Source organism: Moschus berezovskii, chromosome 9 (assembly GCF_049115385.1).
Source record: "Moschus berezovskii isolate FMDL1 chromosome 9, NW_MosBer_1.0, whole genome shotgun sequence".
Classification (NCBI taxonomy): Eukaryota; Metazoa; Chordata; class Mammalia; order Artiodactyla; family Moschidae; genus Moschus; species Moschus berezovskii.
Window position 1 is genome coordinate 52,462,660 of NC_142468.1, and position 24,811 is coordinate 52,487,470.

General features: G+C 36.1%; 1 protein-coding gene across 2 annotated transcripts in view; it reads right to left on the reverse strand.

Annotated features, from left to right (window-relative positions):
- Positions 1-678: 678 nt before the first annotated feature.
- ADAM10 (ADAM metallopeptidase domain 10) overlaps positions 679-24,811 on the reverse strand; it is a 140,307-nt gene continuing 116,174 nt past the window's right edge. For both annotated transcript variants that reach the window (XM_055437389.2, XM_055437390.2), the window contains 6 exons: positions 20,492-20,642; positions 16,096-16,279; positions 15,298-15,406; positions 14,607-14,827; positions 4,756-4,882; positions 679-2,933 (listed from right to left, as the gene is read on the reverse strand). In XM_055437389.2, the coding sequence (XP_055293364.1) occupies positions 2,839-2,933; positions 4,756-4,882; positions 14,607-14,827; positions 15,298-15,406; positions 16,096-16,279; positions 20,492-20,642 (887 nt within the window). In that variant the 3' untranslated portion in view covers positions 679-2,838. The remainder of the gene's footprint in view (positions 2,934-4,755; positions 4,883-14,606; positions 14,828-15,297; positions 15,407-16,095; positions 16,280-20,491; positions 20,643-24,811) is intronic.

Sequence of the window (24,811 nt, forward strand, 5' to 3'; positions counted from 1 at the left end):
TCATCCGAGTTAATATTGATAGTTTAATAAACATAATTAAACATGATACATATTTTGAGGTTTCTGAATTAAAGTAAAAAGTATTGCATGTTTTTACTCACTTAACAAATACTACTTATTTAAACTGGCCTCAACATATTAAAAAAATAACTTGGCTTTGGGGTAGATTATTCTGTGCAGGGCACTATTCTGGGCTTATAATTCTTTTTCTACGTAAGGCTGAAATGTCAAGTCTTCTTACGTGCTATGAATTTGACAAAGCAGGAAAACATGGCTCAAATTTTTACAATACACTTATCATCAAACTCAACTTTTAAAATAAATGAAGTACTTAGCATTCAAAACTTTGGAAAATATATATAAGACCACAGTTTCTAAAATGACTCAGCTCTCCCACTAAGACACGTTTAAGCATTCTGAATACTGATTAGAAATAATGCAAAGCAGTTGAGATTAGTTAAATGTTTTTCAAATGTTCACTGTGTATAGAAAGAGAGAGATCTAATCATAAAAAATTTTTACATGAAGTCCTAACTAAGAATAAAGATATCTATACTTGTGTGGGAAGAGGCAATTCCCTTTCTGCTTAACCATCTCTTTCATTTAGTAAGGAAAGGCTGCCTTGCGGGACACTTCTTTTGATAGTTCTCAAAGTTCAAAGAGTATGAAACCTTCAAGTTGATTTCATCAAGTCTATTTATTAATGCATTTCAAGTTTCAAAAAACCTTACATCTTTGCACAATACTTTATTTTTTGCAATTTTTAGTAAAAATTTCCAAAGTGAACAAAAAGATACTGTATAAAACACAGTGGACATTAAACTGACAGTAGTATTAGATCTCACTTGTCTTGATCCTTTTGTTTTACCACATCTTGATTTGGAGTGGAAAGAGTTCAGTGCACGTATCTCTTTTCAGAAAACATTTAACTTAGACTCAAAATAAAATAGGGCAGTTGTATACCTGCCAAAACCCTACCACAGGATAACATTTCAAGCAAAAAATGTACATGTTCAAAGTCTAGCACACTTAAGAAGTTACTAAGAACTCTGGCGGAGTAAAAGTCACCATTTTAGAAATGCAAACCCACTTCCAACCTTTGCACAGTCCAAAAACAAAGGCATTTAAATGATTTAAAAGCAATTACATACATATCTACCTACTTGTTTGTTTAGAATTATTTATAGTCTATCTGGGGTTTCATGTACAAAATTTGTCTCTAAATCATGTACAAAAAGCTGTATTTTGAAAAAAGTCACCACATACTGTACAAGTTTACAAGGAAGAGATCCCATTATTTTCTCTAGCATTTTTGGCCTTGCTGGCTTGCGTCACATTATGAGAATGATTGTGTAAACCTTATACTCTTAAGAAAAAAAGGAAAAAAAACAGCCAAACACAAATCGTTTCAACTTTGCCTAAATTTGCCTCCTATGTGAAGCCAGGAAAATCATAGCTGTTTACTTCTAATTTAACGTGATGTAGTTGGAAAACAGAAGCAATAAATATGTCACAAGCTTAAAGTTTTTTTTTGTAATGCCCCCTTCCATTCCTGCATAGCAATAAGCCTGTTAATACATTAAATGCTTTTGACTTCTTTCTTTAAAAAGCCAATTATTTACACCTGTTTAAAAAATAAATTTGGAATGGGACATTGTGCTGTTTCATCTTCATTGCTGATAAAATATCTTAGGGAAAAGAAGTGTCAGAAGGCCTATCTACAATTTTAACTACTAGTTGAGCAAATCACTCCTTTTTAGTGGTTACCAATGATCATGATGATATGCTGAAAACTCTGTTCAAATATCTTGATAAAACAGACACACAGCTTTTCTTTTCCATATCAGACAAAACCCAAAACATAATTAGCATACAAATAAGAGGCTGCAAATAAAAAAAATCATTTCATTGACCTAACTGCTACAAACATGAATAAAAATTTCACCTATCAATTCAAAAATGGAATTGAATTAGAAAATTTAAAATAAGTAAGCAGAAATCAGACATTTACATAAAGAACTAAGTCTGAAGTAGTAGTATGCTGCATATGTCCAGTTTTCACAACACTTAACTGTGTTCTTCAGTGTCGTCAATCCTGTGCTCTTAGCAGCCATTTGATACAACAAAATGAATATCAGAACCAACTCCATCATTAGGAAAAGGTAAACTGATTCTCTTCTCATAACTGCCCATGTAAAGCATGACAGAATCCTGGACCACTGAATACCACCATTCTCTGTTATCCTGAGTATGTCAATTAACAGTAATTTTTCATTAAGAGCGGAAAAAATTTTATAATACAAAGAAACATCCATATTGCAATTTCTGTTTACAATTGCACACAGAAGTACAGTGTACGTAAGAAATAACATGTCTGCATGTAACAAGGTATGTACATTGGCAAGTGATGTCTCCAATGTTGAGGTGGTTGAGCCTCCTAGCCTTGATTGGCAGTTGAAAAATATATATATATATTTAAATTTGTGATAAAAGTTTATCGAGAGCCAAGTTTGCCTGCAAGTGAAGAAAATGCAGCAACGAAGAACAGGGAACACGGGGCACATAATAATATTCTAAGACTTTGTGCCATTAGGTTAAAAATATCTGTCTATAAGAAAATGGGGTTCCTTTTTTTTTCACATCCCACCCCCAAATTGGAATTTTCAGGCTTTAAAATTTAAGTTATTCCACCTGATCTGAGGACATGATCTCTTGCCATTTTTTTTCTTCTACTGTTATTTGTGAGGGTTTCATTTGGGGATGATGATTTAATAGGTTTCTCTTTGGAGTGAAGTTTTCCCATTGTAGGCACTAGGAAGAACCAAGGCAAAAGCTGAGTTAACGTCTCATGTGTCCCATCTGATAACTCTCCCGGGGCCTCTGACGCTGGGGCTGTTGAATGGGCTGGGGAGGTCTTCTCCTCTTTAAAGTGCCTGTGGGTCACAAACAAAAGCAAAAGAGGTTTATCATGAGCTTTTCAATCTTTTAAAGAAAAAGTTGCCATTTCAATAAAAAAAGAGGTTCTAGACCAGCTCTGTCCAAAACAAAGACAGTATGAGCCTCATACGTAATCTTCTATTTTCTGGTAGCCATAATGAAAAAAATAAAACAGAGACAGGTAAAATAATTTCAATAATATTTTTATGTCATTAACCCAGTATAACCAAAATATTAAAAATTATTAATAAAATATTTCATCTTAAAAATTAAAAATTATACTAATTCTTCAGAGTTTGATAGGCACTTTATATTTACAATACATCTCAACTGAGACTAGCCACATTACAATTGCTAAACAGCTACAACTATCAGATTAATATGGATTCTGAGGATAGACTCCATGAGGAAGAAACCGCTAGGTATCTTTGAGCAAATGACTTAACCTCTCTGAAGCTCAGATGATTAGTCTGTAAAGCAGAGACAATTAACTAACTCATATAGTATGTTGTGAGGATTATATGGTAATTCATGTGAAAGTGCTCAACATCTTTTGTGAGGGTTCAGTAAGTAGCAGTTAAGAGCTGGCATTTTCCTAAAATGAAATTAAGTAAAAGAATTTTCATTGAATGAGAATAATGTAGTCTCATTCAATAAAATGAACTGGTAGTGTAGTTAAAAAGTGTCATGTGGCCCTTGGAAATCCCTAAGAAATTGACAAAAGTTCCTGACAGCTAAAGCAGTAATTTTGACACGCAATGACATCGAAATCAAATTTCCTCTGCTTCCCTCCAAGATGCTGTCCCAGCATGACTATGAAGTCTCTTACCTTAAGATAGGGAAATACAGGAGAACAACTGAGGGAAAATTATAAGAAAGCCCTAGTTTTAAACAACTTTATGTAGGGCAGTGGATTTGGCCCGAGGCAAGAGGCTTCAAGAGGTTAAGTGAGTGGGAGGCAGGAGAGGGAATCCTGGGATGGTGCCCGCCCTTGAACGTACAAGAACAGAGTCCAAGGGTCCTGAACAACGGGTAGAAGGGACACCCAGTCTGGGGAGGAGGAGGGAGAAATAGGCAGGACCTAAATAATCTGGTAAGTGGATTTCTTACCCTTCTCCAAATCCATGAAATGAAATGAAAAGTCACTCAGTTATGTTCAACTCTTTGCAACCCCATGGACTATACAGTCCATGGAATTCTCCAGGTCAGAATACTGAAGTGGGCAGCCCTTCCCTTCTCCGGGGTCTCTCATCTAAAGATCTTTCCCATCGCTCATCTCCTCCCAGCCCTGGCTCCCTGAGAGCTAAAGGATGGAGACAAAACCTTAGGAGTTGTTTTCAGAGATGGAGAATAACTACAATTGTTTGGTAACTGAAGCCTCTACCTTAAGACTCTCCCACAGACTGGAATCTGTATGCCCCCACAAGAGAACTCTGTATTTTTCCCTAGGGAAAATAAGTTTATGTGCCAGAATATATTTCAGGAGCATGAACACAAAACCCATAACTGAAGCACAGCTATTAGACAGACCAATCATTTAAAAGTGGTCTATCATAATAAAATCAAAAAGGGAAGATTTTTACAATTTTTTTAAAAAAGGATATATTAGCATTAAATCAGCAGCCATAAGCTAGACTGGGTTGATTGGGGGGAAAAAAAACACACACACTTAAAAATCCACTAAATAATCCATCTAGTAATCTCATTCTCAAGGAGAAAATACTATAAATCAACTACTAAAGACTCCTTTATAATTCAGTTCTACTTGCTGGATGGTTCTGAGTAATAAAAATATATACCTTGCTCAAACTGTCTTACCTGGAAGAGGTTTAGGAGGAGGCAACTTTGGATTACTACTTGGAGTGTGTACACTGCATATCTTAATAAAACCAGCCATTAACATGATCAGGGCAATTCCCATAAGTAATACTGCCCACCAATAAGCCTAGAAATAAAAAGATTTTTCCAATGAAAAAACTATAAAATATTTTAGAATGTTTTGTACTGTATAAAATATATAATAGGATATATTACATTTTAATTTTAAACAACATTTGTTCATTGGGAGTTGATAGCTATCACATAAAAGCACACATATATTAATTTCTTTAAATATAAAAAAGTACAAAGGAGGAAAGAAAAATCACCCATAATTTCACTTCCTAGAGGAAACCACTCAATCTTATTTTCATTTCAGTTTCTTTTTCTGTTTAACTGTGCTTGTCATACACACAGAAAACCCACGTGCAAAACTGGGTTCATCCCACACATGGTTTATATTGTATTTTCCCATGTTACTAAATATTTTCTGATTTAAATACTTCCTTCCTTTCTTTTGCCTGTTACTCTTATAGACTTTGCTTTTTATACTCTCCAGTGACTTAGAAGATATATAGCTTGCTTTAAATTCTACTAGATTTTAAAATCTATTATATATATTCATTTATTTAAAGGTTAACTGCCTTCTTTAACATGAAAAGTGGAAGGATATACAAATGCTAGAAGCAGGCAAAGTTTATCTCTGAGAAGGTACTAAAATTTCACTTCCAACTTAAATCATATTAGATCAATTAGCCAAACAAAAAAACTTCAAAAATTACTGGCATAATTTATAGAAAAATTATGCTGCCATTCTTAATAAATCCTAAATCTATTCTGCAATTGAAAATATTCAAATTTTGTCTTAAGATAGCATATAATAAACACCATACAAGATAGTAACAATTAGAAAACTATGAACCTTATATTATTAAAATGCATACATAGTTATTGCTAATTTTGCCAATAAAACTCACATTTAAGAAGAGTTTTTATGATCTAGGGCCTTACAACAAACAGGCTACTACTTCTAGACTGTTTTCTTTATCCAGTAGTGACAATATAATTAAAGAAATAAAAGCTAAAACAAAAATGAATGTTGTGGCAAAACACCCCAAGTCACCCACTTTCCCCATGTGTGTAAAGCCATGTGTATAAATTTACACATACATATAAATTTGTTTAATTTTGAAAGAACCCCAAACTTACAGAAAAGTTCCAAGTACAATACAAAGAAGTTTTTAAAATCTAGAACCATCTAAGAGTAAGCTGCTTCCATGATGTCCTATTACACTAGAACAATTTGATATATAGTTCCTACAATCTATGGGTGTTTTTCCTAGATAATCACAATATAATCATAAAAATCAGGAAACTGGTATTGTTACATTAGTACCATTAAATCCTCAGACTGACTCATTCAAGTTTTGCCATTTGTCCCAATACCATCCAATTCAGACCCATGTTGCCTTTAGCAGTTGTGTTTCTTTAGTCTCCTGCAATCTGGAAATATATAAGCTGTTTCCACCTTATATAACTTGGACACTTTTGAAGATTACAGGTCAGTTATTTTGCATTGGAATGTCCCTCAATTTGGGTTTCTCAGATGTTTCTCCATTATTAGATTCAGGTCACACATCTTTAGTTAGAGAATCTCAGAAATGATGCTTTACTCTCACTGCATCTGATCATGTGACACATGACTTTGATCTCATTAATGAAGATGGTTTACTTGACCACTTCATCAAGGTGTAAACTGCCAACCTTTACCAAAAAGATACTCTTCTCTTTTGCAATCAATAAGTATTTCATACAGACATAATTTAGAACTATGTAAATATTCTATTCTTTATAAAACTTACAATTTATTCATTTGTTTATTCCCTCTCGGTTTCCTATTTTCTTGAATGGGTTATAATCCATTACTATCATTATTATATCTTTAGGGCCTGTCCTTACCATTCTCTGAGCACTGAAGCTGGCATAAGGAGTTCCAGATCCATCTTGTTCTTTCCCTGCCCCAGCCCTGGAATCAGCCATTTCTCCAAGGAGCCCCAGTTTCTCTTAGAACTGCCCTTCCTAAGCAGACAATTTCCTCTCAATATTCATATACTCTGACATCCCAAGCCAGTCACCCCTCCATACGGCACACAGGGCACCCTGCCCTGTGCCAGGATAGCTCCCCTCACCAGGTAACACCAGTAACAAGGTATGCCTTGCCTGCTTGGTGTCACCTAATTGACTTTAGGAATGAAGTGTTCAAAAAAGGACAGAGTAAGGGGGGGATGCAATTCAGCCTTGCTGCTGAGAGATTTGATCTTTCAAGAGATGCTACAAATCTGAATTTTTATATGAAATCTGTTTTTAAATGATGACAACTCATTCAAAATTTCTAAAAACAATAGGTAGACTATACAAGACACATGTGCTGGGTCGAATGTAGCTTGGAAAACAGAGTTTACAATCTACTTTTCAGAAGCCATTTCTTATATCCTCCTGAGAGTGCCAGATAGTTTCCTAAATTTTTCTTTTGGTTTCTATAGAAAATAAATAATTTTCAGAGGACTGCTCCTCCCTGTGAGTCTTTAGGATAATATACCCTTTTCCTTGTTAAATAAATCTCCCATTGAAACTAGTTGTTCTACCTGTTTTATTCATCCTCAAATAACGGACCTGCTATTTATCAAAAGGCAGGGTTTAAGTCCTGTTGTTAGTCTTTCAACTTGAGTGCAGGCTCATTCCTCTTTTCATTTCTACCTATTGTCACATGCAGAACTATACACACAGCTTTTGTCCTATTCCAAGCATCCAGAGGCTTTTGAAATGTGGCATTTAATGCAGTAAGACACTCTTCGACCTTTCCTGTCTGCAACTCTGACACTCTGACCTAGTAAAAAACATTAGGAAGCAAAATCACCAGCGTGTACTGCTATAAGCACTCTTCCTGTACTATAACAGAGATCCGCAACTTTGGCTACACACTAGAATTACCTGGAAAGCTTTTAAAACTCAGTTACCCGGACTAAATCCCAGATTCCGATAGGGTGGGGGTAGATCTTGACATCAGCAATTTTGTTAAAGCTGCCCACATGATTCCATTATGTAGCCAAGACTGAGAACTACCTCTCTCTACCGAGGGTCAGCAAACTTTTTCTACAAAGGGCCAAACAATAAATATTTAGGCTTTGCGGGCCATATGATTCGGTCAAAACTATTCATATCTGCCACTGTAGTACAAAATCAATTATAGATAAGAAACAAACAGGTGAGTGTGGTTGTGTTCCAGGAAAACATTTACAATTCAATGTGCTGGTGTAGGGCCCAGGCAACTGCATTTTAAACGAACATGCCCATGTCCAGCATGCAGATGAGTACTTCTTAGTGTAGACATGCTGGCACTGTGGGAAGGACCATTTTGAGCAATGCAGGGAATCCAGCATACATGGCTCTCATCCATCAAATGCCATCAGAGTCCCTCAGCTGCTCTGACAACTACTGTATATTTCCAAACATCCTCTGGAAAGGCAGTATCACTTCTAAATGTGATCCAATCCAAAGCACAATGAGGCAAGGATCTTCCTACTACTTTCAGGCTGGTGAGCTAGGTCTGTTTCAGGAGAGGCAACTTCCATTCCTGGTATTCATTATATTCTCTAACACATTTCCTTTCTTCCAGTCTTCACTGCTGAAAACCATTCCACATGGTCATCAGTGTTACAGTTACTTAAAACATGGAATTACGTCACTCCTCCATGTAAAACTTTTCTTCAAAAGCTTCCTACCAAAGATCTCCAAGATAAATAAGTGGGAGGCAGAAAAAAACAAAACCTGTGCATACAATGAACTGTGGCCCAATATACATATAATTCTGCTTGTTTTAAAACTATATTTTCCTGTAAAAATACAGCTTCTGAAAAATATGTAAGAAATTCATCTTGAGAAAACCAGGCACAAGGGTAAAAAGAAGGTTTACTTTTCAATGTATTACTCTATCAATTAAAAAAAAGGATAATCACACTTTTCAAAAGGAAAAAAGTGAAAAAAAATTATTTAAAACAGTTCATACTCTGGTTACTATTTCAGGTGCTCCCTCTTCATAAAACATCTACCTGTCCCTCTACTTCTACTAGCCCTTAAGAACTTAGCTTTGGCATCACCTCCATAAAGAAGCCTTCCCCAAATAGGTTCTCTTATTTCCTGTGAAAATGATGCAGAACTGAAAATATGTTTCTATGTGCTTACCTTCTCTATCCCAAACAGGACTGAGGGTTTTTTTAATTTATATTCTATAAACTCAGTACCTACGCTACCAAAAAGTATCCACTGGACCAGTTATTAACATGTGAATCATTACTCCAAATATTGACTTTTCAGAACACTTCTACCAGCTCATTTATTGTATCTAGATTTCCCACATATACAAATAATGTAAAAGGCTCTTACAACACAGAACATAAAAAATTATGGTTCAATACCTCTTCTGATATCAGTTTTTCAGTACCTACAGTCTTACATAGAAATGCAAGTGGTATTGCAATAAGAAAAGCAGATTAGAAAGAGGAAGCTTGAATTTAACACTGGTTATAACTTTGCAGAAAAAAAGGTCTAAAGGACCAAGTCCCAGCTGAGATTAAAGACATTTGCGAAAATATGGCACCCAGATCTCTGAGTATTTGCAGTCCCTTCTAACACTGTTCCTGGTCTTCCTCTAAAATCTTCCAGGTAACTACATACTTCAAAAGCCCAAAGCTTGAGATGTTTTCATGACAATAATGGTAGCTTTTCAGAAACTGAATATCGCAGTGGACAGAAGATAGAAAGAAAAAAACAAAGCAATAGTGCATTTGAGAGTGTTAATAAATATAGCCACTTCTGGAAGAGGGAATTTTTTTAAATCCTTCCTTTAAAACAGAATTATCAGAAAGCAGTAAATGTTAAATTACATGTTTTCTATTTTATAGGTACTATAAAATCTGGGAAAAGAATACCAACGAGGCTAATAAATGCAAAATATGTGTTTCATCTCAAAAAAGGGATCACGATTTGTCCACTTGTAAGGAGTTTAAAATAAAAGAGAACTGTCATTCATTCAATAAGCATTTAATGAGCGTAAATTATGAGCCAAGCTCTTGTCTTTCATAGATACAAGGGTGTTAAGTGAAACTTAAGAGACAGAGAAGACATCCAAAAGTAAGCTTAGAAACTAACAAAGTTCTAAATCAAGTCTGAGAAAATAATCCTACAAAAGAAACAGACAGATGATGTTCAATACATCCACTTATATGGCCAAAAGAAAACAAAGTAGAAAAATGGAGTCAAAATGACAAAATAAAAGGTCAAAATTTACCAGTCTAATTTATTATATTCTAATTAGGATAATTTTTTATTTAATAATCTAAATAAACAAAAAGGACCTCTAGGATAATAATTAAAAAAAACAGGCTTCATCCAAAAAACTGTGAGGGGGAAAGAGCAAGATAAGCAATTAAGTATCTTCAGACATAAGATAATCTAAACTGATTTTAAGATCTCTAGAAAACATCAATCACAGAATCCTCTCAGTGAATTTCCAGTGTTAACAATGCTCACTCACAGCAAACTCACTCTAGACTTCCTGTGGGTCACAAGACCATGTGGGGCCCACAGTTCCTTGTCATGATACTGATTATGCCATCCTGCAGGGGCAGAAAGCTTCCCTTCTATCTTTCAGAAGATGCCACTGTCCAGATTCTGACTAACCCCATGCACCGCGCCTCACACCAATCTGCCAAGCGGAAGGCAATTGGCTATTGATCTTCCTGTTACTTTAAACTCAGCCTGGGCAAGCCGTTAAAATACCACTGAGTGAAACCCAAAAATATTATAACTTAAAATTACAATAATATGTACAATTTTTCTATTCCATATAAATCATGACATTCATTCATCTAGCAAATGCATACTGACTCCTTATCATATGCTAAAGAAGCCCTGTGACAACAATGCATCTTTGTTGTTAAGGTTTCAATAGTGATGTCCATGAGGCCTATTCTATCAGGCAATGAAGGACTCTAAAGGTCCACAACCACCTTCCACTTTCAACACAGCAGGATGACAACGTACAAAATTTCTGTTACAAGTCTCTTTAAAAGGAGCCATTATATTGCAGAGACTGTAAAAACGGTTCCCAAACTTTAACATGTATCATCACCTACTGATTTAGTGGGTCCAGGTGGGACCCAATCATATTTGCATTTTTATCCAGATCCCAGGTGATGCTGATGCTACTGGTCAGGGGAGTACACTTTGACATCCATTAGTCTAGATTAGGCTTAGCAAACATTTCCTATCAAAGACCAGACAAATATTTTAGGCTTTGTAAGGCCATGCAGTCTCTAAGTGAAAAAGCTGCCATAAGCAATACGTAACTGAATCAGTGTGGCCATGTTCTGATAAATCATTATTTATGGACACTGAAATGTGAATTTCATGTAATTTTCAAAAGAATATTATTCTCATTTTTTTCAGCTACTTAAAAATTTGAAACCATTCTTATCTTGTGAGCCATATAAAAACAGGCAGTGGGCTGAATTTGGCTTATGAGCCATAGTTTGCCACCCCTGCTATACATGAATGATTGGTTCTCAATTCCAGCTACTCACCAAAACTGAATGTTGGGAGCTTTGAAATGACCCAAACACTTAGGCTCCTCCAAGAGATTCTGATTTAACTGGTCTACATCGTTAGATGATTCTCATGTACAACATGAATAAAAGTAAGTGTGGAAAACGAAGTTAAAAAGATTTCTTATTGCAGAATGTCTCACAATATTATCACAAATCTCCAAGATGGGAACCATAATATGTAATATTTTCCAGATTCATTTTGACAACCAAACGCATAATGTTTTGTGAAGCACATGGAAACACTGCTCTAAATCTTTCATGAAGAATACCATATACTTAATACTTAGGTTCATAAAATTACAGAAAAATAAGAAGAAATTAATTCAAAAATGAGAAACACATTTGATGTTTGTCAAAAGTGATAATGAAAAGATAAACTTCTGATAAATCTGAACAAATTAAAAAGAAAAAAGCCACCAACAGGCAATTATCTTAAAGTGTGGGGGAAACATACCAATAAACCTAAAAAAATCAAGGTCAGAGATAGTTTTCTATGTCAGATCTAACACAAAAGGTGCAGAAAATGTGAATTATGGAAGAAAACAGAAAAGAATTACCAATGCACCTATCTAAAGAAAAAGTGACAGTGATACAGGGTCTTACCAGATTTCCTGGTGAATTCTCTCCAACTTTTCATGAACTAGGTAACTCTCTGATAAATCCAAAGGATGTTTATCATTATCTCCTGACCAGACACACAGCAGGCACTCAGCCTACTTTATTCAAACGTTACTGTCAAGAACAACTTTTCCCCAGAAAAGAGAAAGTCTATAACATTATTTCTTTGGTGCCAGTAGCAGGCAATAACTCATATCCTGAACTATTAAACTGTTAAGGTTCTTCCCACTCTACCTTCAAGAGGGAAAATGTCACCACAGGATACCATGGAAAGGAGACAAAAAGCCACCAGGTATCAGTGGAAAGGAAAGTCAGTGAAACTAACTCATCATTCCTTTCATTGCTTCTCACACCAGAGCAAACTAATAACCTACATTACTAACTAGACAGACAGTTTCCTTATACATGATGAAAGACCAAAGCACAGCTATTAATATAACAAAACAAACTGCCATGCAACTGAACTCTGCAAATAACACAAATATGACAAATAACTCATAAGGAAGTGGCTGTTGTTTATGGACCATGCTCAAAAGGGTGGCATGTGGATATCAACACGGCTATTCTATACTTACTTAAAGCAAACTTGCATAAACCTAAAAGTGCCTGATTAATCAGTTCCACAGCATAAGAAAAGACTTCACATTGCTAAAATTCATTGCAAGATGCATTTCACAAAATCTTCAAAACTAAAATATGAAAAAAAGGTCTTAAAAACACTTTAACTAAAAAGATCATTTCTAGTAAACATTTTTAAATAGGAATAAATGAGTTCTTGAAATTCTAAATGAGTCAAAATTAGATACAATGGAGAAAAACGAAAAAAAAAAAAATTTCTAGGTGATATGATTTACTATCTAGAAAACCTAAAATATGCCTGTTTATGGCACAACATAAACTCAGCAGAATATAACTCTGAGATTCCAATTATCAGATTGTTTTTTCCTTTGAACATACTGTTTCCCATTATAGACAAGTATACCAGATCTCAACTTTTTCTTATTAGAGATAATCAGAAAAAAAGAAAATAGGAACTGGATTTGATTTGAAAACAGGGAAATAAGCAAGGGGGCCAAGAAATGTAAGTTACCTGAAATCACAAAATTGTCAAATGTGAGATGGGTAATCTGAATCCCTGTGTAATTCCAAGCCTATACTCGATTCACTTTAGCACAGAGCCAGAAGGCATCTTTAGTTTAACAGATACTTTCTGAATACACTATACACCCAACATAGGGGTACAAAAACGAGTCACAAACAATGTTCAAGGAGACCCAATTATCTGGATTAAAACCTAGGTCTCCTAAATACAACTTCAACAGTCCTTCCGCTATTCAGTCATTACGCATCTAAAAATCGCATATTCCAACATGCAAAGTATTATTCTTCCTATATATAATAAACACCATTTTAATCCTAGAGATAATTCCAAAAGTCTTATTGCAGAGTTTTACTACAATAGTACCCAAAAGGACTGACAACCCAGACAGAGGGCTATTGTTGTGTGTGCTTTTAAGCCATCCTCAGTCCTAAATACACATTTTTAAAAATGTAAAAAATAATTTGGGAAGGGGGAGGAGTCAATTTCCAAAGCAAACTTATTCAGTTCAGGCACAGCACACTCTCACATACATCACTTGCAAATTTCCTACAGCTACCTAAATGTAAACACTTAGAAATACTTAAATGACTTAAGACAGTCATTCTCAGTGATCTTTTTCAAAAACTTCAGGTAATTCAACATTTATACAACTGGGGGAAATGTGGCTTAAAAATAATATACTTCACTAGATTTAAGTTGAATGAACATCCATAGTCATTAATAAACCTGCAAAAGGCTCTGTATCTGATCTTGCCCTGTTCAACATTTCCTATTATGGACAAAATGAAGATCCAGAAATTACATTGAAACATCAGAAAAAATCTTCAGAAAATTTTTCATCTCTCCTGTTCAGCAAAGTAGAACCCAGAGCGGGCTATCTGTCACAAAAGGGAGAAGTATAAAAAGCAAGCAGGGCATTCCAAAATCAACTTGAAGAAATTCTACAACAATACTCTAATCATATGGACCAAAGGTGGAGGTAATGCATCCAAGACATGAACCAGGGAGCAGAGTAAAACAGAATGACTTCCATCACCTACCAACCAAATCTACGAATGACACACATGTGAAGTGTGTACCTGACTGCTTTAGAAGAAAATAAAGCTCAGGGCTATTTGAACTTTAAAACTCATTCTTCAGATAAAAGTACAGTTGACCCTTGAAAGAGACAGGTTAATCATAGTTGGCCCACCACATCCATAGTTCCTTTATATCCATGGTTCCTCCATATCTGCAGATTTAACCAGCTTAAGACTATGTACTAGTATAGTATTTACTACTGAAAAATAGCCACTTGTCAGTGGACCCACACAGTTCAAACCCACCATTGTTCAAGGGTCAACTATAATTCCAGTATAAGCAGGAAAGAAGTGATGTTCTCATAACATTGGTGACCTCTAACCAAGTAAAATTATGATCAAATCATTTTAAGATAAGGTTTCTTTAGAAATAAAAACTATACTTACCACAATCCATTCAGCTATGTTTTCATAGAGCTCTGGACTGAAAATTGCTTTTTTAAGCCTCGCTAAAGGACCATCAGCATCTACTAATCTGCACCGCATGAAAACATCACAGTAGCCTCTAAAATCATTGCATGGGGATCCAGGTTGCAGGGTGATAGTTCGACCAAGGAAGTACTTGTTCCACTGCACTGACCCTGTACTGGCACAAGTTGATGGCTCCACTGTAAAAGAAGTGCCAAATATAAGCTGAAGATCAGATTCTCTATTGGGTTAGCTGAGAGAAAGGGAGGAAAGAAAGAAACTGCCTAAAAGCATCACTGTGACATGCTACATAGGCTTTCATTAGTTAGACTGGATAATACTCTTACTAATTCACCTTAAATATCACAACATAAACAACCAGCAACTCTTCTGACTTAGTGCCTACAATGGCTTAAAATCCTTCTAACAGTGTATATATTAATTATTGCAAAAACACTGGCAGGTTTCGTCTAGTTCATCATATTAAAAACACTGTAGGGACCACAAAACTGGAAACACAATGCTATGCTACATTTAAATATTTCTCTATAGAATCAGTTCACCTGGAAATTATCTGTCCCAACTGTATACCAAAGTTTAACACTTAACATTTAGGAGAAAATAAGGTTTTTCAAACAGATTTTATACTCGTGCATTTTCAAAGCCTTACTCTTCTTCATGCAGCAGACATGGCATAATTCCTTATCATCTTTGCCATCAGAACTGGCACAGGTACACTCCTCCAAGCCATGTTTCTCACAGATAGAACCTGCACATTGCTGAAAGAAAAATAAAAGACCAATTATTTAATCCCTATACAGTCAAACCTCTTGTTCCCAGTAATAGACAGATGCCTCCAATGCTAAAATAAATAAGTAAAAATACAAGAAGTGGTGGGAGCACAGATTAGAATCAGAAATGGACCATAGAAACACATCTTAAAAAGAGGAAGTGCAAATAAGACAGTAAATCTTAAAAAAAATGGTAACAAAAATCTAGACAAAACAGAAACAGAGGCAATTAGATGAACATCAACTTTATGTTGGTTATTATGGCTCCTTTACAAGAAGAGAAAAATGAAAAGCTCCTCATGTAGAGGAAAGTGGTTGTTTAGCCAAGAAAGCTTCAAAGGCAGAGGAAATAATCAAGAGTCCTTTTATTTAGGGTACTAAAATACTAATTTATAAAACTTAAAAGCAGAACAAAGTTACATGCCTAGTTACATAACTATTTTTCTCTAGAGTATCAAACACATGCAGTAGAAAGATGAAAGACAAGTCAATAACAAATCGAATGCCACCAGGCACTTATGCCACATAATGCAGTCACAGCTTTGTGAGGAAAGAGATACGGATGCTGAAACTGGGACTGAGATGAATTACTTTAACTGTGAGGCTTTAAGCGTCAACAAACAATTATTCTGAAAAAGGTTTCATAAAATTAAATGAAAAACAAATCAAAAGCTTACCCCATTAATGCACACTTGTGTATGCCTATTACAGTCTGTGAAGTTCGGTTTAGGATCAGAGGCTGGGCAGAGAGCTGTGATGCCATTACATATTCCTTCTTTTGCACAGTCTGAATCATCCCGACACTTTTCAGTTTTTGATTTGAATGCACACTGTGCTGTACAACAAGGACCTTGACTTGGACTAAAAGAAGCACTGAGTTGAGTAAAGAAAATCACTAGGACATTTCCTATAAAACAGATACAGCCTTAATTTTTAAATCATAAATATTATCTTTTAAATGTTAAGTATGTTACTGTTATACAACTCTCATTGGAACAAGAGGTTACTAAATTTTAACATTCTAATAATCACAGAAAAATGATGAAGAATCTTGTTTTTATAATGAAGGCATACTATATTCAGCATTCTTATTCTATTTGCCTTTAGTAAAAGGTTACAATGGAAAATGTGTTAAATACTAGGCAAGTCATCAGTTTTTCATAGACATATCACACATTAGTCAATTTATCATTTTTTCTCACATTTACACATTAAAATCAAATTGGGATACACAGAACATCCATTTTAAAAGTACTGCACAAACAATATTCTATTGCTTATATTTATCACTACCAGAATCATCTAAGAAGTGAGATAAATTGTATGAAACTAAATTACAAGAATGTGTGGAATCCATATTACCTAAATATTTAAAGCTAAAATTCTAAAAATACTGATGAAAAGTCACATTTTTAACATTATGAACTAAATAATATGTATTTTACTGAGCTGTTTAACTTATATGCAGAGTACATCATGAGAAACGGTGGGCACAAGCTGGAATCAAGACTGCCAGGAGAAATATCAATAACCTCAGATATGCAGATGACACCACCCTTATGGCAGAAAGTGAAAAGGAACTAAAAAGCCTCTTGATGAAAGTGAAAGAGGAGAGTGAAAAAGTTGGCTTAAAGCTCAACATTCAGAAAACTAAGATCATGGCATATGGTCCCATCACTTCATGGCAAATACATGGGGAAATAGTGGAAACAGTGGCTGTTTAACTTATTTTGGGGGGCTCCAAAATCACTGCTGATGGTGATGCAGCCAGAAAGTTAAAAGACGCTCACTCCTGGGAAGGAAAGTTATGACCAACCTAGATAGCATATTAAAAAGCAGAGACATGACTTTGCCAACAAAGGTCAGTCTAGTCAAGGTTGTGGTTTTTCCAGTGATCATGTATGGATGCGAGAGTTGGACTATAAAAAAAGCTAGGTGCCTGCTCAATTCAAGAAAAATAAACGACCCAATCAAAAAATGGGCCAAAGAACTAAACAGACATTTCTCCGAAGAAGACATACAGATGGCTAGTAAACACATGAAAAGATGCTCAACATCACTCATAATCAGAGAAATGCAAATCAAAACCACAATGAGGTACCATTTCACACCAGGCACAGTGCCTGCTATCCAAAAGTCTACAAGCAATAAATGCTGGAGAGGGTGTGGAGAAAAGGGAACCCTCTTACACTGCTGGTGGGAATGCAAACTAGTACAGCCACTATGGAGAACAGTGTGGAGATTCCTTAAAAAACTAGAAATAGAACTTCCATGTGACCCAGCAATCCCACTGCTGGGCATACACACTGAGGAAACCAGAATTGAAAGAGACACGTGTACCCCAATGTTCATCGCAGCACTGTTTATAATAGCCAGGACATGGAAGCAACCTAGATGTCCATCTGCAGATGAATAGATAAGAACGCTGTGGTACATATACAACAATGGACTATTACTCAGCAATTAAAAAGAATACATTTGAATCAGTTCTAATGAGGTGGATGAAACTGGAGCCTATTATACAGAGTGAAACAAGACAGAAAGAAAAACACCAATATAGTATGTTCTGTTCTGTTCTGTTCAGTCGCTCAGTCGTGTCCGACTCTCCGCGACCCCATGAATCACAGCACGCCAGGCCTCCCTGTCCATCACCAACTCCCGGAGTACACTCAAACTCATGTCCACAGAGTCGGTGATGCCATCCAGCCATCTCATTCTCCGTCGTCCCCTTCTCCTCCCGCCCCCAACCCTTCCCAGCATCAGAGACTTTTCCAGTGAGTCAACTCGTCGCATGAGGTGGCCAAAGTATTGGAGTTTCAGCTTTAGCATCAGTCCCTCCAATGAACATCCAGGATCAATCTCCTTTAGAATGGACTGGTTGGATCTCCTTGCAGTATAAGGGACTCTCAAGAGTCTTCTCCAACACCACAGTTCAAAAGCATCTATTCTTCGGCGATCAGCTTTCTTCACAGTCCAACTCTCACATCCATACACGACCACGGGAAAAACCATTGCCTTGACTAGACGGACCTTGGTTGGCAAAGTAATGTCTCTGCTTTTTTGTATATTGTCACCTTGCTTATTTAACTTATATGCAGAGTACATCATGAGGAACGCTGGGCTGGAAGAAGCACAAGCTGGAATCAAGATTGCTGGGAGAAATATCAATAACCTCAGATATGCAGATGACACTACCCTTATGGCAGAAAGTGAAGAGGAACTCAAAAGCCTCTTGATGAAAGTGAAAGAGGAGAGTGAAAAGGTTGGCTTGAAGCTCAACATTCAGAAAACAAAGATCATGGCATCTGGTCCCATCACTTCATGGGAAATAGATGGAAAAACAGTATCAGACTTTGTTTTTTTGGGCTCCAAAATCACTGCAGATGCTGATTGCAGCCAATATAGTATGGTGGCTCAGAGGTTAAAGCGTCTGCCTCCAATGCGGGAGACCCAGGTTCGATCCCTGGGTCGGGAAGATCCCCTGGAGAAGGAAATGGTAACCCACTCCAGTATTCTTGCCTGGAGAATCCCATGGACGGAACAGCCTGGTAGGCTACAGTCCACGGGGTCGCAAAGAGTCGGACACGGCTGAGCGACGGAACAGAACAGAACAGAACAGAACGCATATATATGGAATTTAGAAAGATGGTAACGATAACCCTGTATACGAGACAATTAACCTTTGAATGTATAGGCATAAAGTTGTTTCTATTATTTATACTCTTAATGCTTCTATGAATAATTCCCATTTTGAGTACTGTTTATTTCTAAGATTTTTCTTGTTGATTGTTACCTGATGTTTCCCTTTTTAGAGAAGTTTTTTAAGGCAGCTTTGACTCTGTTGAGCCTCTCAATTTTATCTTTATTTTTACTGCATTAATACCTGGTATGTATTAGTTGCTTTTTTTCCTTTATGATTATTCTGTTTATCTTGCTAACTTCTTAAACTGGCTGTATACTTGTATACCCATTGCTTTTCCTTTTTATGTAAAGTCTACTACATTTAAGGCCTCAGTGGATAATGTTTTCCATATCCCGTAGGTTTTAAAACTTTGTATTTTTGTTATCTTTCTGTAATAATGTTATTTTAAAAAAAAATAAAAAAAAAAAAAGCTGAGTGCAAAGAATTGATACTTTTGAACTGTGGTGCTGGAGAAGACTCTTGAGAGTCCCTTAGACTGCAAGGAGATCCAACCAGTCCATCCTAAAGGAGATCAGTCCTGGGTTTTCATTGGATGGAAATGAAACAACATTCAACTGATGCTGAAGTTGAAACTCCAATACTATGGCCATCTGATGCGAAGAACTGACTCATTGGAAAAGACCCTGACGCTGGGAAAGATTGAGGGCAGGAGGCGAAGGGGACGATAGAGGATGAGATGGTTGGATGGCATCACCAACTCATGGACATGGGTTTGGGTGGACTCCAGGAGTTGGTGATGGACAGGGAGGCCTGGTGTGCTGCGGTTCATGGGGTTGCAAAGAGTCGAACACAACTGAGTAACTGAACTGAACTGAGCATCCTTTGCATGTCTTTAACACCCACCACACAAATTGTAATTATAAGCAGCTCAATTTCCCAGCAAAGGTGCACTAAATAATCCTATTCCAGAAAAATAAAACAAATAATAACAAAGTTCCAAAACCACATACATCTCTTAATAGAGTTTCTTCTTTTTTAATCTGGTTTTAAATATGACATAACTACCTTCACACCTCCTGGTAGCTCAGCTGGTAAAAAAATCAGCCTGCAATGCAGGCAACCCCATTTCAATTCCTGGGTCAGGAAGATTCCCTGGAGAAGGGATAGAACACCCACTCCAATATTCTTGGATTTCCCTGGCGACTCAGCTGATGAAGAATCCACCTGCAATTTGGGAGACCTGGGTTCGATCCCTGGGTTGGGAGATCCACTGGAGAAGGGGAACAGCTACCCACTCCAGTATTCTAGCCTGGAGAATGGACTGTATCGTCCATGGGGTCGCAAAGAGTCAGACTCGACTGAGCAACTTTCACGAACTACATTCAAGTGACTTCACAGGAACATTAAGATTACTGGAATTAACAAGGTACCTGCACTGCTTTCCAGGTTTCAGCTTGCATTTTTTCCCCTCCGGCTGGTTTGCATCATAGCAGCACTCGTCTTTACACTGGTCACTATAACCACAATCACATTGTTCACCTTGTTCTACCATCCCATTTCCACAAATAGGTTGGCCAGATTCTGAAGAAAATGAATAAGACAAAGTTAAGCACTGTATGCAACATTTATTTTATTTCAAATTCAAAAACTCTTTAAAGCCTCATTTAAAAAAGGAGAAAGGAAAAGTTTGAAGATTAAGAAAAGTAGAACAAACTAAGAATCTGGAAATTAGGAGATCTAATAATAACAGTGGCTCAGTCACTAACTAGCAATGTGGCCTTAGGCAAGTCACTTCCCATTCGGGGGCTTCAGTTTCTCAATCTGTGCAGTGAGGGAATTTGACCTGATGCTCCCTTCTAAAGTCCCTTCCAGAAGTAACAATACTCTATTTAGGCCATGCCACACTGAGCTTTATTGAACAATGACTGTACTATTTATAGTACATAACTACAAAGTAAGTCAGTGCTTCATCAACCAGAAAAAAAATCAAACCTTTCCTGTTAGAAAATTTCAAACATATAGAGTAGTAGTAAAAAAGTAAGTACAATGAACTCCTATGAACCAATCACTTAGCTTTAACAACTATCAATGATATGCTCTAAACAACTGCATCTAACCTATTCATCTGCTCTTACAAATTCATCTACCAGGATGAATCTAACAGATAAAGAGTTTTTTTTCTTTTTTAAATCTAACCATAATACCATTATCACTTCTAAAAAAAAACCTAACAGTATGCTTAATAGCATCAAATAGCTAATTTATGTTCAATTTGCTTCAGCTACCTCTTTACATCAGTTTATTTGAACCAAGTTTCACACATGCTTTCCCCAACCCCTCTCCCCATAGTTGCTTTTTATGCTTCTTAAGTTCTTTTAATAGATAACAGATTCCCTCCTCTCCTGTTTTTACACTATTAGTTGTTAAAGAAATTGGGTCATTGTGTCCTATGGAACTTCCCACATTCTATTTGGCTGACTGTATCCTAGTCAACTAGTAATTTTTTAAATGTACATTAGTTTTGATCGTCAGCTAGACCAAACTCCTTAAGGGAAGAACCATGTATTATTTATATCTTTTGTATTTCCACAGAGTCTAACATTAGTGGGTCAAATCTTGGTTCATTAAGGTTAGACTGTCTGGTCTAAGCACAGTGAGTAATTTCAGAAAGACTTTCAGGCTCTTTTTTTAAGTTCTTTGATTTTGCTAGTGAAGTTTAAAATTGGAACAAGAATGCTACTCTAAATAAGAACATAAAAATCACAGAACTTCAGCATCTGCAGAGAAATTAAAAGAATCAAATGTCTTCATTTTAGAGAAAAGAAAACTAACTTTTAGAGAGTTTGGGACTTGCTAGAAATCATATGCCCCAGAATGGGCAAAACACAAGACTAAATCAAGGTCTCCTAGATCTAAAGTCTGGTGCTCTTTCTGCTACACCAAATCAGTGTGGGAAACAGTTGTAGCATAGACTTCAAACTGAAAGCTGAATAACTGGAAGGGAACATACCTCAAGCACAGGAACCCAAAACAAGGTACATCTGAATCAAAAATACTCTATAGAGACCTTAGCTTTATATTCAGAAATTTCATTCTTATCCTTGGCCACATCAAACATTAAAGGAAATTTTAGGGCTAACTGAAGCTCCATCCCTCTCTCTCTCTCTTTTTTTTTTTTGGCCTTGTGGGGATCTTAGCTCCCCAACCAGGGACCAAACCTGGGCCACAGCAGTGAAAGTGCTGAGTCTTAACCATTGGACTGCCAGGGAATTTCTCCTTTCCTTCACTTTATACCATCTCTTTTGTTCTCTAAAACTAGAAGCATGCACATGCACATATATATTAAGTAAATAATAATGATTTTTCTAAAGTTTAGCAATAATCATCTTACAATTCATTTGAAATGTAATTTATGAGAAAAGGAAAAATTGAAAAAGTCAGAAAACCACATATGCAATATTCATTACACATTTGTTTATGTCTTATACAGAAACAATACTTCAAATCAGCTATTTGCTAACAGCTTAAATACAGGGGAAAAGATGTTGCTTAAAATGCAAAAATTGTAACAGGTACCTATTTCATTGTAATTTAAGAAACAGATTTCTTTCCCATAATACTAAAAAGCAATATGCTCATTTTTTCTATCTTATGGTAAATATTATTTATTTAGGTTTTTTTTAAATTGAAGTAGTTATTTTACAATATTGTCTTAGTTTCAAGTGTACAACAAAATGATTCAGTTATACATATAGGTGTAAAAGTGACAGTGTTAGTTGCTCAGTCATGCTGGACTCTGTAAACCCATGGACTGCAGCCTGCCAGGCTCCTCTGTCCATAGAATCCTCCAGGCAAGAATACTGGAGTCTCCTGCATTGCAAACAAATTCTTTACCAACTGAATCACCAGGGAAGGTCATATGTGTGTGTCTGTGTGTGTATTTATTTTTCAGAATTTTTTCCATTATATGTTACTGCAAGATATTAAGTACAGCTTCCTGTGCTATACAGTAGATCCTTGCTGTTCACCTATTTTATATATAGGACCCACATATGTTAATCTCAAGCCTCTAATTTGTCTCTCCCCCTCACCCCTTGTCCTTGCTATCTCTTTTGGTAACTCTAAGTTTGTTTTCTATGTCTGCAAGTCTATTTCAACCTTTAAATAAGTTCATTTGTATTCTTTTTGTAGATTCCAGATATAAGTAATATCATATGATGCTGGTCTTTCTCTGACATTTGTCCATACTAGGAAGGTACAGTAATCAAAATAGTAGGGTGCTGGCACAAAAATAGACATACAGATCAATGGAACAGTATAGAAAGCCCAAAAATAAACTTATGCACTTATGGTCAATTAATCTATGACAAAGGAGGCAAGAATATACAACGGAGAAAAGATGGTCTCTTCAATAAGTGGTGCTGGGAAAACTGGACAGCTACATGTAAAAGAAAGAAACTAGAACATTCTCTAACACATATACAAAAATAAAAAGGATTAAAGATCTAAATATAAGACCAGATACTATAAAACTCCTAAAGGAAAACATTGGCAGAACACTCTTTGACATAAATTGCAGCAGCATTTTTTTTTGGATCCATCTCCTGGAGCAATGGAAATAAAAACAAAAACAAACAAATGGACCTAATTAAACTTAAAAATCTTTTGCAAAGCAAACGGAACTATAAACAAAATGAAAAGACAACCTGCAGACTGAGAGAGAAACTATTTGCAAATGATGGTACCAACAGGGTTTAATTTCTAAAATATACAAACAGGTCACGCAGCTCAATATCAAACAAACAACCAAATCAAAAACTAAGCAGAAGACCTAAACAGACAGTTCTCCAGTGAAGACATACAGATGGCCAATGGGTACATGAAAAGATGCTCAATAGTGCTAATTATTGGGCTTCCCAGGTGGCTCAGTGGGTAAAAAATCCACCTTCAATTCAGGAAATGCAGGAGACTTGTGTTCAGTCCCTGAGTGGGGAAGATCCCCTGGAGGAAGTATGGCAACCCACTCCAGTATTCTTGCCTGGAGAATCCCATGGGCAGAGGAGCCTGCTGGGCTACATTTCTTAAGGTCACAAAGAGTCGGACGTGATTAAAGCAACTGAGCATGCGCGCACATTTCTAATTATTACAGAAATGCAAATCAAAACTACAATGAGTTATCACCTCACACCAGTCAGAATGGTCATTATTTAAGTCTATAAATAATAAATGCTGGAGAGGATGTGGAGAAAAAAGAAACTTACTACACTGTTGATTTAAATGTAAACTAGTGCAGCCACTCTGGAGAACAGTATGTAGTTTCCTTAAAAAACTAAAACCACATAATCTTGCAATCCCACTGCTGGGCATGTATCTGGAGAAAACTCTCATTTGAAAAAATACATGCACCCCAATGTCCAAAGGAGCACTATTTACAATAGCCAAGACATAGAAGCAACATAAATGTTCATGAATAGATGAATGGATAAAAAAGATGTGGTGTACATACATACACACAGACACAGGAATATTACTCAGACATTAAAAAAGAATGAAATAATGCCATTTGCAGCAACATGGATAGACCTAGAGATCATCATATTAAGTGAAGCAAGACAAAGAAAGACAAATATGTTCATAATTTTTAAAGTCATTTTCAATCAGAAAACTTATTGTAAAACTCTAGTTTACAAATGAAGAATCTAGATGTCACTTCTACCACTGAGAATAATAATAACAAAAATGATAATATC